The sequence below is a fragment of the Photinus pyralis genome, unplaced genomic scaffold (assembly GCF_008802855.1).
Source record: "Photinus pyralis isolate 1611_PpyrPB1 unplaced genomic scaffold, Ppyr1.3 Ppyr1.4_LG8, whole genome shotgun sequence".
Lineage (NCBI taxonomy): Eukaryota > Metazoa > Arthropoda > Insecta > Coleoptera > Lampyridae > Photinus > Photinus pyralis.
The window spans coordinates 8,247,094-8,266,178 of NW_022170819.1; the positions used below are offsets into that span (position 1 = coordinate 8,247,094).

Below are 19,085 nucleotides of genomic sequence, written 5' to 3' on the forward strand. Positions count from 1 at the left end.
TCTATTTTCGAAAAAAGAATCCATTTGTGACGTACGGGATTTAGATGAGTTACAAATATTTCATCCACTACAAAAAATGGAAAATTTTCAAAAACATGCGTATGGACCGAGCATCATCCTCCATTATCGACCAATTCTGGAATAGCTCTCCTTTCTAAAAAGGGTGAAGAAAATTCAATTTTCTCTAGTGAGGAAAGTAAAAAACAATTGCTGCGTTAATCTTAATAATGACATTTAAAATGGAAACAAACCCGTATCTAGATTGCTATGTGTTAATAGTATATTGAAAGAAATAGAAATTGGGTTGCAGGTTGCTGATGCTGCTAGTCATTTATCTATTTATTATTGTACAGGCGAAAAAGATTAGATTAGAACGGTATTTTATTTCTTACTGCTGACAGGCCCCTTTATTGCTTTTGCTTTAATTAGTCAACGAAAACTTTGAATAATAGGTTTATTTATGGGCAAAAAACCAATTTTGACAAAAAATTCAAAGGGCTGTAACTTTTGATCTAGTAGTCCGATCTTGGAACTGTTTGGAATTATGGATTCTACAGGCCACATTCTATAAGAAAATATTTTTTCCGGTCGATCTGAGACAATTTTTTTTTCTGGGCAAAAAAAGGCAGTTATTACCTCCCTTTTTTACCAAAAATCGACTGGACCAAAATTTCTCGGGAAAAAACTTTTTCTTATTAATTTGGGTGCGTAGAATCCAAAACGATGCGTACTTTTTCGATTAGACGTCTCCATCAAAAGTTATGGGCAAAAAAAATTCCTGTTTTTAAAATTTAAAATTCTTATTTTCGTCATTTCGTGAAAGGCAGGACGCAGGTACCTCACCTCAGTAGCAGTACTAAGTACCTGATACCTATTTCTTATTTTGGGCATCAATGTAGCGAATTCCCGATTAATGCTGAATAGCCAAATCGTTGACTGCCAACACTGATCAGTCACAGAATAGTGAATACTGAATACTACATAATATTTAGATTTTAGTGACTTTAGACTTTAACCAAAACCAAAATTGCTCTCTATATATACCTATATATTATTGCCTTTATTTTAAAGTGGGCGGAGCGGATAGCGGAGTATTACCTAAATACCTAATAGCTATGATGATAACTCAATTCTTCTGGGGGGGGGGGGGATATCCCCTTCATCCCCCCCGTAAATACGCCACTGCATACATATGCTTTCTCATGTACAGGGTGGTCATACTAAGAATGCGAATGCAGCAAAAAAAAAGTTACTACTAAAACGGCCAAGAGAACAACCTGGAAAATATTTTCAACTTTCTAAAATGGTCGCTAGAGGGCGTAACTGCAATCTTGCATCTAAAGTCACTAGATATAGAAAGTACCCAGAGACATGGAGAGAGGAGATCGCTGATCGACGAGTGCGCATCCAAGAAAGGGTGCGACCTCATGGGCGCTGCCATTTTTACACCCGTTGTGTCATGTTGTGTTTATAGTGGTGTTATTTTAGCGTGTGTTCGTGTTTAGGAGAGCTTTTTTCGAGGTTTAAGTGTTTATTTTGTAACGTCAACGTCACTGGCATTTTCTTTTGTTCATTTGGATTGAGATATTAGTTTCTTCCTACGGAGCTGGTGCCGAATAGAGTGTAGTGTATGAAGATTGCGTTAGATGTCTCTGGGTTGCGTCAGTAAACCTTTATAGTCCTGTTCAAATTTCGCGCTTCAATGGGTGTCAAAATGGCAGCCCCCTTGTTTTGTCACTTCGCGCAGTTTCATGCGCTATCTCCTCTCTCCATGTCTCTGAAAGTACCGCAATCATCCGCCATTTTTGGGCAAATTTGCTGCCAACTTAAAAAAATTGACAAATAAAATCTGAATAGCTGTCATTTTTTATAACCTAACTTCATAGTACTGTCATGTTTTATAAAAATATATACAGGTATCTCCAAACAGGTGGAACAATCCCTAACATTAAAGTTACTAGAATCTGGTAACTGCCGCCATTTTTGGGCAAAAATCATGCGTTCTCTCTCTAACACACGAGCCCAATGGATTGCGGTACTTTCTATATTTAGTGACTTTACTTGCATCTAAAAAATTTGTGTTTCTGTGAATTCCGTTATATGAACCTAACAAAAAATACCCGGTCTTTAAAGTCGAGGATAATCTTAACTTTTTTATTGTATGGTGGGGGTAGTCAAAGGTTTCCATAAAGAACACCCTGTAGCTATATCTTGTAATATTTTCAAAAAGGGTGATTTTATTCTGATGAATAAAGAAGAATTACAGAAAAAATAGTTTACAAAAATTAAAATTTAAGGGTATAAAATTTTCTTTGGTCTAAATTTTAGGTTAGGAACAAGATATCGAGATGGGGTTTTCGCGAGATTGGTTAGGGATCATTTAGCTACTTTTTCATGAAAAAAAAATCATACCAATGCATTTAATTGTTTTAATTTCTGTCGGAATGTCGAAAAAAACCCTCAAGGGGCAACATGTGAGACTCACAAGTTCGTTGCAATCGGCTCAGCCGTTTCGAAGATACAGGGTGTTTTTACGGAAACCTTTGAATATCCCCCACCACTTTATTGTTAGAGATACAGCAAAAATTGTCAAACAAAAATAGGTTCAGATAGTTCTCATATTTGTTTGTTAGGTTAATATAGCGAGATTCACAGAAACATCACTTTTTTAAATTCAAGATTGCTGTTACGCCCCCTAGCGGATATTTCAGAAATTTGTGGCTATACAAGACAATGGTATTTTGCCACTGTCTTATTTCGCATAAAGGCCAAATGTGATATAATTTCTCATGCCTGCAGAATATTTGAATATTGGAATCTGTTATGTGATGTACCTCGAAAACCTACTCTGTATGCAAATATTATAACCCTGAATACTATTCAAGTAAAACAGGCCATGGCCTAGCGGAAATGGCAGGCGCCTGAACCCTGAACCATGAACATACCCCCCATTATTGCTCTACACCATTAACCAAAGTTTTATATTATGTGTATTCTTCTTATCGTGAGCTCTTATGGTGTTATCTCGTGACATTACGATCACCTGCCTAGAGATTCATTTGGTTTTGGCGGCAGTTTTGATTTTTGGTTTTGAGTTGCGCAGTCGTTTCTCCGCTGGAGTACAGAGTACATTGATATTTTAAAAAAATTCACTTGTTTTTCGTTACTCATTTGTTTTCTGAAATAAAAGCAATTGATATAAATGTTAAACAACTTTTATATAGAAAAATATTGTATACAGTCGTTATTTACGGAGACCTTACTTGTCAATACGTCCTCGTAACACACCTCTAGAGTGTGTTCTGTATGCAGTTCAGTAGTTTCCAGCAGGCACTGGAATTACACAATTACTCAAGCGGCCAAAAGGTTGTGGTATATGCACAGATTTTTAAAGTCAATCGAACTATGTTTCTCCGATATTGATTTATTAACCATTTCGTGACTACAATAATATACTTACTACGCACTATAAGGAACTCAAAATGCCAATAATTAATAATAATTACATATACATACAATAATTAATATAGCAGGTAGGTACACAGTACCTATGTCAAAAATAATGTTACATTATTAGTTACACGTTTGATATTTTTGCGATTTATTTGGGTACATTTCTCTCGGCGGAGTGAAATTGAGCATCATAACGTGCCTCTGAAATTCCTGAGAGTTTCTGAATTGCACGTCGGTCCCATGGATACGATCTAGCAGGCCGAGTACGCCAAAGTTTTGTGTGAACCTGAAAAGCCAAAACTTATCGCTTCACTATCAAACATCAGGTGGGTACGTACTTTAAATGGTGGTAGTCGTGAAACTCGGGGGAGGGTAGAAAAGGTAGGTGATATCCGCTATGCGAGTGTAAGGTTGCCAGTAGAGCTAGGCCAATCCATAAGTACGCGGTGGCGACGTGCGATCCCATTATGAACACCCCGAGCCAAACTGGTACTATATTAGAAAATATGTGCTCGATTGGGTGTGCGTATATACACGTTATTGCTATTGGTGCAGTCCACTCGTGATGTTTCTTGTGGATGTGTTTGTAAATGAGCTTATGATGGAGAAGTCTGAAATCGATAATAAATGTAATTTACAGTAGAGAAAATATATATCATCAACCTGTGTGAGTAATAAAACCCGACTTCTTCAACAAAGATGAAAATTGCCATCTCAAATAGTACCCAGTGAAATGTGGGTAATTCGCGAAATGGTGGGTATGTTCGCCATTCAATAAGGTAGGTCATACAGCGCATGACCGGTATGGTAATAACTAGGTTTATTAGCACAACACCCAAAACCTACAAGAAACCGCTCATCCGAGTAGGTGCATGGAATCGTTTACAAACCTTCAGCACGCGACTTCTCTCAACGGGCTCATTCATCCCGGGTTGCACTTTGTACCTCATCACCATGCTGGGTTTATTCACAAAGTCTGCCAATGTGTACAATCCCCCAACGACAAAGTAAACTAAGCTCATCACCGCAAAACTCCCATAAGCGTATAGCGTTGCGGGATCTTCACCGAAGATATCTAGTATCTTGTACCATTGCGATTGCCAAAAGTTAGCGGACGCCCCCCAAAATTGCTGACAGTGCCTAAAAGCACACATTAATTCTTTGGCCCGCAACGGAGCGTACCCTTACCATGTTATACTGTTCCTAGCGGCCTCGAAGACAATTAAAAATGAACAAATAACGACGACGATGTTACGCAGTGACGATAGTATTAAATTCCGTCGAGTCTCCATGGGTTTTATTAATTCTCCACGTTCAAAAGTTTGAACTGAAAAAAATTTCGATAATATTCAGCGCACTGTCGTATTTTTGGACCAGGAGAAAGCAGTTCTGAAGCAAGATTTTTTAGATCTTCTCTGCCAGTTAAAAATTTATCAGAACTAGGGATCGGACATGGACTTGTCGAGTTTACAAAAATAAGAAATTCAAGATATTCAGTCAAAAGCACATTCACGAAATTATGTTCTGTTTGTAGCTATAAACTGTTGATTGGCAATGAAGATATTTTGGAATTCCATGGATAAAAAAGGCTACTTCAGGCCCAATGATTGAAAATAGAGGCATTTAATTTATTATTTAACATCAATAAATCCCACCAGAAGTGCAGACGAGGCATAATAAGCCAATTTTAGAATTTCAGATCTGTAAAACTAATCTGCGTTCCATTGTTCTACCATAAACTAGAATCTTCAATTTTAGAGAGATAATGGTAATTTCCGCATTGATTTTTGACCTGCTTTGGAAATCTGTTAATATTCCGATGTGAAAATTTAGAAACGGCTTTTATATGCATCTAATAAGCAAATTTTGATTTATCTTACCTTCTTCACTTGTATCGATCGCTTCCATGATCTTATTTGTACTAATTTCCGCGTGCGATTGCCTTATGTTTTATCAATTTTGTATTTGCGATAAACCACGTCATCAATTGAACTTTGTTGTTTGGTGTTTTTGTTTAAGAAGAGGTCAATAAGCAATTCTCGCGGCCAATAAAAATCTCTTAAGGGTAAACATCTTTATTTGCACTAATACGTAAAACAAAATTTGAATTTGTCCTACTAATAAAATGAGTTCTAGGTCTAAGTAATACTTAAGATAAAAATTTACAAATAACACCGATATAGTGAAAAATCGAATCAAATAACAATTGTTTTATATATTTAGTTATCACATTTATTTTCACTCTCTCTCTCACTATGTACTTATCAAACAAGGATACAATAAAGATTTGGTACAGATGAACTTATAGAAGGTGTGTAGTTTTTGGGTTATCTTAAGTAACGTTACAACATGATTGACGTAGACACTACACAAAACAAAGCTACAATTGCTCGAATAACACAAACAAGCGATAAGATTCCTCCTCGTGTGACATAAATAAAAATACAAAATAGTATACTTCTTTTTCTTAAGATTATCAAAAATTCATAAACATCCTGTATAACCCATCATTGGCCCACATTTACTACACAGAATCATACACCAACATCGGTCTATGGGTCTATAAACTAACAGCTAAATTAAAAAATTTATGGGACGTTAATTTTTGAGTAGGCGTAACAATATTACAACTTATTTGACACCCTGTATATATTATTTCAAAATTATTTGTTGAGGTTTTCCCCATTCTGAATGTTTTTGTGAAAAATTAGAAATAGGAAAACTGAGTTGCGAATATGTTACCCCACTCTGAAACGTAGCGCCCACGATAAAAAAGACAGCGATGTTGAAATATGACCCTGTATATCAAATAAAATTACAAACTTAAGAGATATCAGTCAATATTGATAAACGACACTCTCAAATGCATTCATTCGTATTTTTAGTCATTTAGTAAAATTTAAAATCCCGGTCCCAATCGGGAAATGTTTATAAAATAATACCTCTAGTTACAGATACACATTATATCAAAAAATAACACTGATTTGCGATGGTAATACTAATCGCCTCCTTACTGTTTGCCCATCTTATGCTTCGGTAAGGGATCGGGAAAGACGTCCCGCGGCGGTAAGAAGCTCAACATCATGATGTGGCGCGCGTATGCGGGCGTCGCCCTGAAATTGATGTCGGTGCCGTGCAAACGGTCCAGCACTCCCAAGACACCGAAGCACTGATTAAATCTGAAACGACCGGGTTAACGGGGTTACGTCGCAAGAGTGATGCTCACTTTAAGTGGTGGAAGTCGTGGGCTTCGGGTGATGGTAGAAACGGTAGATGGTACCCGGAATGTGCGTTTAAGGTTGATAAGATCGCCAGCGAAAACCATAGCCACGCAGTTGCGACGTGCGAGCCCATTATGAACACGCCCAGGAAGGGCGGTAGTAAATTCGAGAAGATGTGCTCGATTGGATGAGCGTAGATTGCGGTCACGGCGATAGGTGCTGTCCATTCGTGATGCTGCTTGTGGATGTATTTGTAAATGAACTTGCTGTGTAAAAGTCTATGAAAAAGAAATGCGTGTTAGTGATAATTTTGACTATTATAAGAAAGTTAGGAATAGGCACCTGTTTTAGATGGGACAGGTAACAAAGTCCTATAAAACAGCATTAGGTATGTGACCACAGAGCCCTAGAGCTACTAAGTCTTTCAAGAGCTCTTTAACGGCTCAGATTATAGCATGCACCTTTCAGAGCTAGTACAAGCATGAAATTTGGTATGAATGCTTCTAGAAGGATATTGTTTTATATAAAAACGCTGGTCATTAAAAAATTCTAAATGGCCGATGTTTAAAATCGTTTTAATCAATGGTATCGGGGAAGCGGCGTTAAGGGTTGGCAGAATGTTTAAAATTCAACTTTTAAACAGAGAAGCTGCACGTTAGTTTGTAATTGTAATTAGGAAATTTAGAAATAGTTAACTGGGGAAGTAGACTGCAATTGTGCATAATAGGAATAGTAAGTAGGTATGGGATTGGGAAATTACAGAATAATATAATTAGAATTATAGCATATTAAGTCAACATATAACGTCATAGGTTAATATTATAAAAGCTCACACATCACAATAAACATTATTATTAAATCTCAACTGGTCTTCTAATCACGTCGTTGGCGTTCACACCAAGCCAATTAAATCAGGTCAGTGAGGCTGCTGTTCACCCTCAATAAGTGAGCGTCAGCTGCATTCAAACGAAGCTCTCCCCATTACGAGAGGGGGTTTCTGTTCAGCCGCCGTTTTTACTTATCACTAATAATAGTTACTATTTGCATGGTCTGTGCCGCCATCTTGGAAAACGGCTGCCATCTTGAATTTCTCAAGTGATATAAAACACAAACCTTATAGGAGCACTCATAACAAATTTCATGGTAGTATCATCACTTGAAAGATACTTACCACTAATGCAATAGCTAATATGTGCCGCCATCTTGGAAAACCGGCGACCATATTAAATTTGTTAAGTGGCCAGCGTTTTTATACAAATCTTAATGCCTTATAGAAGCATGCATACCAAATTTCATGCTTGTATCATATCATTGACTATTCAGTATACACTTTTCTTTGGTTTTGGTTTAGGATAATGAAATTTTTTTCTTACGAAAAATTCCCCTAAAAAAGCGCGTGGGGTCTGACCCCGAGGTCTTTGCGAGAGAATCATACAAAATTATCAACTATCGTGAACTAATTAGAAAAATTAATTTAATAATGCATAAATTTCGTTCTTGTCAGAGTATAACAAAGGCAAGGAATTCGGAGAAGAAAGATATCAGTTTCAGGGGATGATTTATTGCCTGCATAATAGACCACTTGGCGTTATAGCGGTTATTTATTTTGTGAGTTGCGGTAATCTTTGCGACTACCAGTGATCTTATCACTCGTGGGACACGTTTTTTCTCTGCACTTACCATTTTTTGAAGACACTCTTCCAAAAGTGCGATTTTTGGTTTGAGTTAGGAATACTTACCATTAACGAAATATTTACAATGAAAGCATTAGAATAACCTTAATAAAATTTGCAAACTTCAGAACTCCAGATGATCCTTTGGAGATCCCCCGTAATCAGAGGTCCTCAAAGATTCCCTGAGATTCCCAAACAGGTACCCTTTGTATAATCCGTCTAGAAGTTGGGTGAGTCGGTACATACCTGTGCGAATAGTAAAATCCGACTTCTTCCAATAGGATGTGCATCGCCAACTCGTACAATACCCAATGAAAAGTGGGCAAATCACGAAATGACGGATATCCGCGTCGCGCCATTATCCAGTAGCTGAGGTACGACACCGGCAAACTGACAAGGGTCTGATTAAGGATCACTTGCCAGATTACCTGTAACACTCGGGTCAGATCGAATCTCTAATCGAAACCCTTACCTTCATCAGTCGTTTAGTGTCGACCGGCTCGTTGGTCCCTGGTTGGATTTTGTATCGTCTGATCGCCGCCGGTTTGTTTGTCAGATCTAAAATTGTGTAAATCGCGCCGAACAGCCAATAAACAATCATCGTCACGATCAACGAGCCGTAGACCCACAAAATGACGGGATCTTCCCCTATCATATCGAGGAGTTTGTCCCATTGCGCCTGCCAAAAATCGCCGGAAGCGCCCCAGAACTTCTGGCAATGCCTGCAAGCAATCGGTCTAAATCTGATTAGTACCGGAAAACGCTTACCATGTGATCGTGTTACGAGCAGCGGCAAATACGATGAGCGCAGTACTTATAACGATAAGTATGCTACGTAGGGAGGAGAGAATCGTTGTGTTCTGCTGATTGTTGCCGAGCCCCATCGATGCATTTGGTTTCCGGGTCGGAGTACATTCTCCCCCGGATGAGGATGAGTCTTCTTCATAATCGCCTAGCATTTCAACTGCAATTAATACACTCTTTTAGCTTGCACCTCAACCAAGAACAATCTTGACGATTAAAGTGCGCATACGAATCTTATTTATGAAGATATTTTTCGAAATTTTAAAGATTCTTCTAGTAAAGGCAAACATATCACATATTTTAAACTTCAGTTGTGCGCATGCGCAGATTTATATGAATATTTACGCCACAACTTATTTTCCTTTGTACACATAAATAGATCGTTACATGACCTTTCGGGAGGTACCGATCAATTCAAGGAAAATGCGCTATAGTTACTCGGCTTAAGGCGAAAATAAACATTATTATACAAATTGCTGAAAACAAATGGCAAAACAACCTATTAACAATTCGTCAAAAGCATTTTCTTAAAACAACAAAAATTGCAAAACGCAAATGGGTTTTTACATCTTTACAAGAGCAAGGACGGTGCTAAACGGAAAAATTAAACTTGAGTACTTATAGGTCAATATTAATTACATGTTAACCATATTTATCCAGGCGACGTGAAACAAAGCATTAATTTCAATTAACGCAAACCTTGTCCCTATTTTGCACTTTCCACTTTTAGATATTGATTAGTAATTTATGAACTGGCGGAAGTCTCGGATATGATAAAGTTCATTTAATCATAACATTACATCACAGCTATAACACATTTTTGATATGCTTTTATTACTACCTACTGTCAATAATAGAAAGAAACAGGTCCCCAAGAAAAAGGTTGCACTAGTCCGGCCCATCTATCACTGAGCTAGTAACTAAAAGTAATTTTCGAAAAAAAAAACTTTGCACCTATGAGTGATTGCAAAAAAAATCCCCGTCCACTTGGATCCGCATTTATGTATATAGTTATGAGCAAGAGTCAATTATTTAAAAAAAAATGTCTATCCAGTGCACGTTAATTTTGAGAGGGGGGGTACTGTAACGGGGCACATAATTTAACGAAGAAAATATTAAATTCTTCAAACTAGCTTAGAATTTTCAATATTAAAAAAAAATTATTATTATTATATTTTTGTGGTAAAAATACATACTTTTCTTCTTACAAAAATGCGCACCACACTTCTTCTTCCTATGCCCTTTCCTTTTATGCATTGTATGACAATTATACCGGTAACGAGCACTTCGGCACACTCACTATTGGAAAATACGTCAAAATGTTATATGAGAGCGCATTAATTATATGCCTGGCCTACGAAAAATTTCACGATCGTAAATTGACATTGAAAAACTCTTTACGTAGCAACCGCGACCAGTCAATCGCGCGCGAGTTAAAAGGAAAATTGTGCACAATTATTATGAAAGTACAACACAATGACGTCTTTTATGCGGATGTTAATCGAAACGGCCAATTTGTCCGCATCAAGATAGGGACTCAATTAAAGAAAGATGCGGGGGATAGTTTCGTTGCATTAAATGCATGGGAGATTCGCACAGCTTTTTCCTACTTACCAAGGATAAACTATATATGGTAATAATCCTAGATATTATCATGTATAATTTGTTATTTTGAAAAACAAGGTTGAGCCAACATAATCATTTTATGATATTGTGCGGTTGGTTTATAATGGCGGCGCACAATGATTGTGACGTTATTTAATCATAATAGGATCAAGATGACTCTGATATCATTTCACTGAACCATTAAACCCTATTTCGATTCTGCCTGTTACCAAGTCTGACAATGGACCGGAGGGGAGATACCCAAAGATTAGAAATCACGGTTTTTGAACCTTCCATCGTGTTCCTTGCCTCAAAAACGTGGGCCCAGACCCTTGAACTTTAAAAATCGAGCAAAAATTTTAGACGGAGTATAGCTAGGGCGGTCCAAAAAACGTCATATTGGACAACATGTTGAATATCTCTCTTCCGGCTCATTTTCATACTGGGCAGCAGGCAGAATTGGATTCAGGAGGGTCGAAATAAGGGAAAACCACTTGTAACTCAATTGTTAGACGAAATGCTTGACTAAAAGCGAGCGTTCTCAGCACGTTGGACCTCCGCGCAGGGTAGTGGCCAATTACCGAAGGATCTCGGAAACCATAGAAGATGTTGTGCGCGAATGCACCATCCTGTTGAAACAGTTTCCAACTTTTGTTTTTTGTGTGTGCCATACATCGTTGTTCTCGTAACAAGTATAAATTGTGCACAATTCTTGTGCAGATAAAGCGCATTTTTTTTAACCGAAACAGCATTTGTTGTGACATCACAAATTGATACATTTCTTGCAGACGTCTCAATCGCTCTTTGCGAGTACCCTCTTCCGACAATCCGTTCTTGAGGTATAAGGAATATACCCGATCACGATAAGCGGCCGAGGAGGAGGGCTATGATTGGTAGAAATTAATTCCTTTCGTTGAGATCTTTCATTAGAGTACCATGAAGGGTAGAACATGTGTTTACCCCCCCTCCCATTTTCTACAGTTTAACTTGGTACCACTAAATGCATACGTATGCAAAATCTGAGACCAATTGGTTGTCGTATGTAAAAGTTATGCACCTTTTACTTTCAGAAACAGCATCTCAGGAAATAATTCGTTGAGGGGGGGGGGGGGGGTCCCCCTTTTAGACAGAAATTTGATGGCCGTCTGGCACACCTTCAAGGTATAGGCTACCTACTGCAAAAAATTCCAGGACTCTAGGACCATTCCCCTAGAAGTAGTTCGAAACGGCAAAAGTGAGTCCGGACGGACAAAACGCAAAACAATAACCATATAAAAAAATACACGTGATGATTTCTCCGAAACCAAACGTGGTAGGTGTTTTTTTATTTTTTTGTATCTGTTCAAATAACATCACAAAAAAACGAAATCGGCAAATTTCGGTTTTTGGCATATCTTCGGAAGTAATCGGAACTTTCCGGTTTTCTTTAAAACATGATAAATGACGTAAAGGCCGGTCCAGACGCTACGTTTTGAACAACCTTTTGTCTGCACAGTTCAACACGTTGCGCTTTCCTGCATTTAATTTATCGAGGAAAAACACAAGTTACGCCACTGTAAATTTTTTACCCGCGTTCTTATCAATTCAAATGATGCAAGGACACAGTTGGCGGGCGGGCGCGCGTCGGACTTTTCATACAGTGTTCGCGATGTATTTGTCGGGGTAGCACGATATTGCGGTATGCGGAGTATATGTGTTTGATTCGCAATCTAGGTAAATGTATCCTTTATTTTCTACTTTGTAGTTACTGTAATTAGCATGGAATACAGGGTGGTTGTTTTGTATTGCTTGCCTGTAATAATAATAATCATAATAATAATCGTCATTTATTGGGATAACTGAAACAAATACAAAATAAGAAATATAAAATAAAATAACTTAATAAAAAGAAAAAAGACGCAAACACCGTTAAACCAAAAGGGCGAAGTTCAGAATGGTATTATTGTAACCCATCAATTCTTATTTATAAGCTGCACCTTGATCTGAAATCTATTTTATTTAAAACAATTGAAAATTATCTCAAAAAAGGAATTCTAAACAACGATATACAAACTAAAAAAAATAAGTTAATTTTATCGTGGACTATCAATTATAGGACAGGTTCCTCTGAATTGACTAAAATACCGCCAAATTTTTTAATTTTCAAGAACATAACTACTACTAATCAAGATTTTATAAATTAAAGTTTTAGTAATAGGGTATCTAATCCTAGTTTAAATTAAACTTTATTAATTCATTAAATAAAAATAATTATTAAAATTTTTATTTCACCTCAAAATTTTAATTTTCATGTTCAAAAATAACTTATTACAACTAAAAATATTCAATTAATTTATTTGTATAACCGCAATTGCTGGCACAAATTTTATTAAATATAAAATGAATTATTAAAATTAAATTACTAATTTTATAAAACTATTTACTGATAAAATAATATTTAACAAAAATTTACATGTATAATAATAATCTATTGAATTTCTAAGCCAAAATTTAACTTTTTAAAATATAAATATCTAAAATTTTTTTAAAAAAATACAATATTTAACATTCAAAATTAAAATTTTAACTTTATTTTTTAAAAAAACAAATTTTAATTTTAATAAAATTTTTACATAAATTTATTATTCGCATAAGCCGTACTACACTACCATCTGTTCTACCACTTAACCCCGCTACATGCAATAGATTTTGTATTACGTTTCTACAGGAATATAGTTTTGCGCAGTCGTTTCTCGGCTGAACCAATGATTTATTTTTCCTAACAAGACTGCATGCAAAAATTGACCACTGTAGTACCTCCTCCATGACGATGCCACCAAAACTGTGTGAAATATCTCTGCGCCATGTGGACGCTCTAAAATTGCAACGTTTTCATTCCGTTTAAGACTGCGCAAACAAAAAGTTGGGCAAGACGTAGCGTCTGGGCCGCCCTTTAAATGGACAGAAAAAACTATTGCCAGATGGTTAGGTCATAAAATCATGCTGATCAAGTAGACAAATACACATGCCGTCTATGGTATTATTTTCTCCTGACATATTTGGATTACGCATTTAAAGAATTTAATGTCGTGGCAATTTCTAGTTATACCTAGTTTATGCAACCAGACTGAAATGGAAATAAAATGGTTTTCCCATAACAATAAACAAGACTAGTATCAAACTTGTTCTTTACCAATCATCTTCAATTATAATTCAATTAATTGGATACAGCTTGCAACGCTTGTGCGTCTATTAACAAAGAATGATTAGGTTTAATTAACTTTAAAAGAGCAACATGTTATAATAATAATATATATATTATTTACAACAAATCATTTAATTTTTATTTTGTCTGTTAGTGCAATTGCAACAACACTTGCATTGCGCATAAAATACTTAGTCAAATCTCAAATGTGTACTTTGAAAAGTAAAACGCAAAAGAGTTTCAATTTTAAATTACTTACCTACATCAAGGATTTGTATTTCAACACTAAAAATTTGTTGCTATAGCCCAAAGCTATATTTTAATATTCACTATTGCAATATTGCCAATGCAACCTGCAACATGACTCGACTAAACAAACGCATAAACAAATGATCCTTGAAGTACATTCCCCGATCTGAGGAATTTTCCCGAATGAACCGCAACAGGATAAGCAATTAATCACCCGCAAATATAGGCGGGTCAAAGTTTATTTTGCTCCGCCACGCATAAACAAATAACAATGTTTATGAAAAGGAACAATGTATCCCGATAATTACTGATAGCAGCAGTTAATGACCCTGGCATGAACCTGATCTACTTACCCAAAGAAACAGGATTTTTGGCACAATCGGCAAGGTTAAGGATTCGAACGTTCACTCTTGATCAACATTTACGCAAAAATAAACAATCGAATCGCGAATGAAGCTGCGGTAGGTGCTCCACTTAACGTAATTGGCAATATAGAAAGTGTCTTTGTTTTGTTTTATTGTATTTGCGAAAGTATTTTTACCTTTCAGCGAGATCTTTTTTATTGCGACTATTATTTACGCCTCAAAAGTCGCAATTTTTAAACCCACCAGTGAAAGTGGTCACGAGATAAACAAAAGAATTAATTTAATTGATATAATTATAGGCGGAACACGTAATGACAATGCAATGCACAGTATCGACTTACCTATTTCTTTTCACAAAGTACCACAATGTTATTACATAGCAGGTGCAAGAGATGCGAAAATAAATCAAATTTCTTTGTGGGCACTCACATCAATACTACACCCACGGGGAAACGGAGTAGGTATTTTGTTTGCCTTCAGCGTGAACATAGTAGAGCCACCTGTTGGTGGATATCGTAATTTTTTATATTCACAAAACAGAGAGTGCCTGGCCTAAATAAACAATTGAATCAAATTTCGCGGGAGGTAATATAGGCAACACAATACACATGTTCCTCCGTAGAGTTCTAGCATTACGAATCCTATTTCCTTGTACTCTATAAATTTTCTCGACAATACCAAGCGCGTCATATTCAGACCTTCTTTGGTCCTCTTTCAAGCATTCCGTTTGTATGTTACACGTTTCTTTCGGCTTGCTTCAAACCTATTCTATTCAGAAGGGGAGCCCGGCCAGACAGCACTTAAGGGTATCCCCTTTCTTTCCTTGTTTAGCGTAAGCTGCTTCGGCCAAAGAGGCTGGGTCCAAAGGAGCTTCTGGTGGAACACTCACAGTGGAACCCACCAAGGTGTTTCCAATGGAAGGCGGACAAGCTCTGGTCGTGGCTCAAACCAAAGCCAAGGGAAAGGTAAACTGCTCAATGTAGGGTCAGGAAAAGGGGACGTCCCTCCTCGGTCATTTAAAGGAAACAACAAAGCCCCGTGCCCCATAATGGCCGACATAAAATTTATACAGGTGAATTGCGCACTGTATACAAGAGGTTCACCAAAGGAAATCTAAACATGGCCCACACACAGGAACCGTATGAACCTAGCAGAACATAATCAAACATATTGCATAATTAGGTGCTAATTAAGTGCCCTATTCCCGAATTAAATGCTCCTTTTTTTTAAATTATTACATGTTTTGCCAGGTTCATATGAACTCAGCAGAACACTACCTTAAAATGCCCAATAAAATGAAAAGTGAACTAACTAATAACATAGAGTAAATAATTTATTTACTCTATGGTAGAATCCAAAACAATTCGTACTTTTTCGATCAGACTTCTCAATCAAAAGTTATAGACTGGAAACCAATTTCGAAAGAAAATTCAAAGGGCCGTAACTTTTGAACTAGTAGCCCAATCTTGGAACTGTTTGAAATTATAGATTCTACAGGCCACATTCTATAAGGAAATTTTTTTCCGGGTCGATCTGAGACAATTTTTCTTTCGGCCCCAAAAAAAAGGCATAGTATAACCTTCCTTTTTTATCAAAAATACACTACACCAAAATTTCTCGGGAAAACACATTTTCTTATTAATTTTGGTGCGTAGAATCCAAAACAATGCGTAATTTTTCGATCAGACTTCTCAATCAAAAGTTATAGACTGGAACCAATTTCGAAAGAATAAAATTCAAACGGCCGTAACTTTTGAACTAGTAGCCCAATCTTGGAACTGTTTGAAATTATAGATTCTACAGGCCACATTCTATAAGAAAATTTTTTTTCCGGGTCGATCTGAGACAATTTTTCTTTCGGTAAAAAAAAAGGCATAGTATAACCACAGATAAACGGAGCTTTAAAGCTCCGTTTATCTGTGGCATAACCTTCCTTTTTTATCAAAAATCCACTACACCAAAATTTCTCGGGAAAACACTTTTTCTTATTAATTTTGGTGTGTAGAATCCAAAACAGTTCGTACTTTTTCGATCAGACTTTTCAATCAAAAGTTATAGACTGGAAACCAATTACGAAAGAAAATTCAAAGGGCCGTAACTTTTGAACCAGTAGCCCAATCTTGGAACTGTTTGAAATTATAGATTCTACAGGCCACATTCTATAAGAAAATTTGTTTTCCAGGTCGATCTGAGACAATTTTTCTTTCGGCCCAAAAAAAAAGGCATAGTATAACCTTCCTTTTTTATCAAAAATCCACTACACCAAAATTTCTCGGGAAAACACTTTTTCTTATTAATTTTGGTGCGTAGAATCCAAAACAATTCATACTTTTTCGATCAGACTTCTCAATCAAAAGTTATAGACTGGAAACCAATTTCGAAAGAAAATTCAAAGGGCCGTAACTTTTGAACTAGTAGCCCAATCTTGGAACTGTTTGAAATTATATTAGATTCTACAGGCCACATTCTATAAGAAAATTTTCTCTATGCTAATAATTAGGTGCTAATTAAGTGGCCTGTTTTCAAATTCTGTGCTCTTCCTTTTTTTATTTTTACTTCTACTATTTACATGATTTAAGCAGCGACAGGCACTGTGTTTACAAAAACAAATACGTCTTTAAGTGTTCGTGATTTGGTGTATTAAAGGGTGCTAATTTATTGCTCTAAAACGCAAAAAACAAATTTTACAAAGGCGTACTTCGAAAGCAAATTGCTATATTAGTGCGTTGAATTATGAAAAGTGCAAGCGTAGCACGGGCACCGGACGTAGGATGCTATGTGATTTTTGATAATTAAGATAAAACCTAATTATTATAGTTAGTTCACTTTTCATTTTCTTGGGTTTTTAAGGTAGTGCTCTGCTGAGTTCATAAGAACCTACCAGAACATGTAATAATTTAAATGAAAAGGAGCATTAATTCGGGGATAGGGCACTTAATTAGCACCTAATTATGCAATATGTTTGATTGTGTTCTGCTGACTTTGCTCTGCTAGGTTCATGGACACATAACCGTGGGAAATCAAGGGTTATCCTAACTCTGCAGGGACTTTGAATTATTAAAGGGTCAAAGGGTCAAAAGGTCAAAATTTCTCATAAAGCCGAAGCTAACAGCCTTCCCTCTTTCAGAGTTCATAACAAGAGACCTGGTGGTGGTGGAAGCGCCAATGAGTACTGGTGTTGCAAAAATAGTGTGTGCTTTCCGCATACTTTCCGGGGAGAACGAGGCAGCAGTGCAATTCCGCCACCAGAAGTACGGAGGCTGGTCACTTACTGCCTATTCCCATCACTTCTACAGAGGCAACACCAACACAAACCATATGGAGATGAGAAGAACGAAAGAGATACCCAAACAGGGTAATGACTCTCACGCCCGTAGCCAGGATGAAGTGGCAGAGATCACAGACAACTTTCTAAATGGGGCTTAAGAAAAAAGTAAATTAAATAATCATCGAAAACATCTTAGGTACCTACTTATTTATAATCTAAATGTCCATAACCAATTCGCAAGTAAACTTGAACAATTAACCATCTTGGCCAAGATCAAGTAACCATGGGGATCAACAAAACCAAATTCTAATTTTTTAGAGGCAAATTGTCCAAATCTTTTGAATTGATTTCCTCTCTACCCGTGGCCAAGGCTACATCAATCCTTCCACTTCTCAATCATTTAACCGTGTGGAAGCCCTCGTGTGGAAGCCCTCCAATCCTGGCGTGGTCTTCATGGGTCCTGTGGCTCCCAGACAGGCGGAGTCTTTGTATAATTTACCTATACCTACATATAATAAGCTGCTTCCTGTTGAAGTTGCCTTCCGCATGATAGGCCACGATACAAGTGCACCGTACAGTATTCTTATTTTTTTTGTAGTGGCGTTTTAGGGACATTTTTGATTTTTTTAATACAAGCTGAATGGCAAAAAATTTCCTTACTGAAAATTGTATGCGATTCTTCTTATCTTATTGCTTATTCGCTCAACGTGTCCTTTACAGATCATCAGGCAGGAGTGTCCCGCTAGAATACCTCATCGACACCAGGCTCCTCTTTGTGGAAGAACGTCTTCCACAGACTCGCCTTGAAAGTAGGATCCTCACCGCATTCATGATGAACCCGCAAGTTTGGGTGTTCCAGAATCTCTAGGCTTGTGCCCTGAGCCAGACCCAGAAGTGCTTCCTTCCGATCTGACACTTTTGGCCCCTGTGGTTTTAGTGCAGAGGGCTCGCGTTTGACCTGAGGTTTTACCCTCAAGCCGGCTAGTGCTGGCCATCGCCTATTCTTCTTGCGAATAGGAGCTGGCCCGCTACTAGGCCCTTGAATAAGGTCTCGCGTTGGAGCCGTCCCCTCTTTCGAGTAGCCTTGCTTGAAACTTCGCCTACTCAAAATAAAGGCAAAAATAATAAATAAGAGGCACGCGTTATTTAATCTTGAAGTCTGCCCCTTTTATGTAGTTACGCTTCTAGAAGGTAGGGAATAATCGTACTCCATGCCACAGTTGTAGTGCTTTGTATAAAGGGATTGAGGGACAATTTATTTTC

At 37.1% G+C, this 19,085-nt stretch overlaps 2 protein-coding genes across 5 annotated transcripts; both read right to left on the minus strand.

The window, feature by feature from the left end:
• Positions 1-3,406: 3,406 nt before the first annotated feature.
• On the minus strand, positions 3,407-5,482 carry LOC116178139 (fatty acid hydroxylase domain-containing protein 2-like). The gene is made up of 6 exons (XM_031497537.1): positions 5,334-5,482; positions 4,642-4,780; positions 4,344-4,593; positions 4,117-4,295; positions 3,792-4,064; positions 3,407-3,739 (listed from the first exon to the last, which is right to left on the minus strand). The coding sequence occupies exons 1-6, from the start codon at positions 5,359-5,361 to the stop codon at positions 3,574-3,576; spliced, it is 1,035 nt and encodes a 344-aa protein (XP_031353397.1). The 5' UTR covers positions 5,362-5,482; the 3' UTR covers positions 3,407-3,573.
• Positions 5,483-5,650: 168 nt separating this feature from the next.
• On the minus strand, positions 5,651-15,048 carry LOC116178138 (fatty acid hydroxylase domain-containing protein 2-like). 4 transcript variants are annotated; one of them, XM_031497534.1, is made up of 6 exons: positions 14,896-15,048; positions 9,116-9,311; positions 8,820-9,069; positions 8,594-8,775; positions 6,680-6,952; positions 5,651-6,632 (listed from the first exon to the last, which is right to left on the minus strand). In XM_031497534.1, exons 2-6 carry the CDS (start codon positions 9,304-9,306, stop codon positions 6,464-6,466), a joined length of 1,065 nt encoding a protein of 354 aa, XP_031353394.1. In that variant the 5' UTR covers positions 9,307-9,311; positions 14,896-15,048; the 3' UTR covers positions 5,651-6,463. The 4 variants fall into 4 exon arrangements, with proteins under 4 accessions (XP_031353394.1, XP_031353395.1, XP_031353396.1 ...); XM_031497535.1 differs by lacking the exon at positions 14,896-15,048 and adding an exon at positions 14,543-14,729; XM_031497536.1 differs by lacking the exon at positions 14,896-15,048 and adding an exon at positions 14,200-14,341.
• Positions 15,049-19,085: the final 4,037 nt, after the last annotated feature.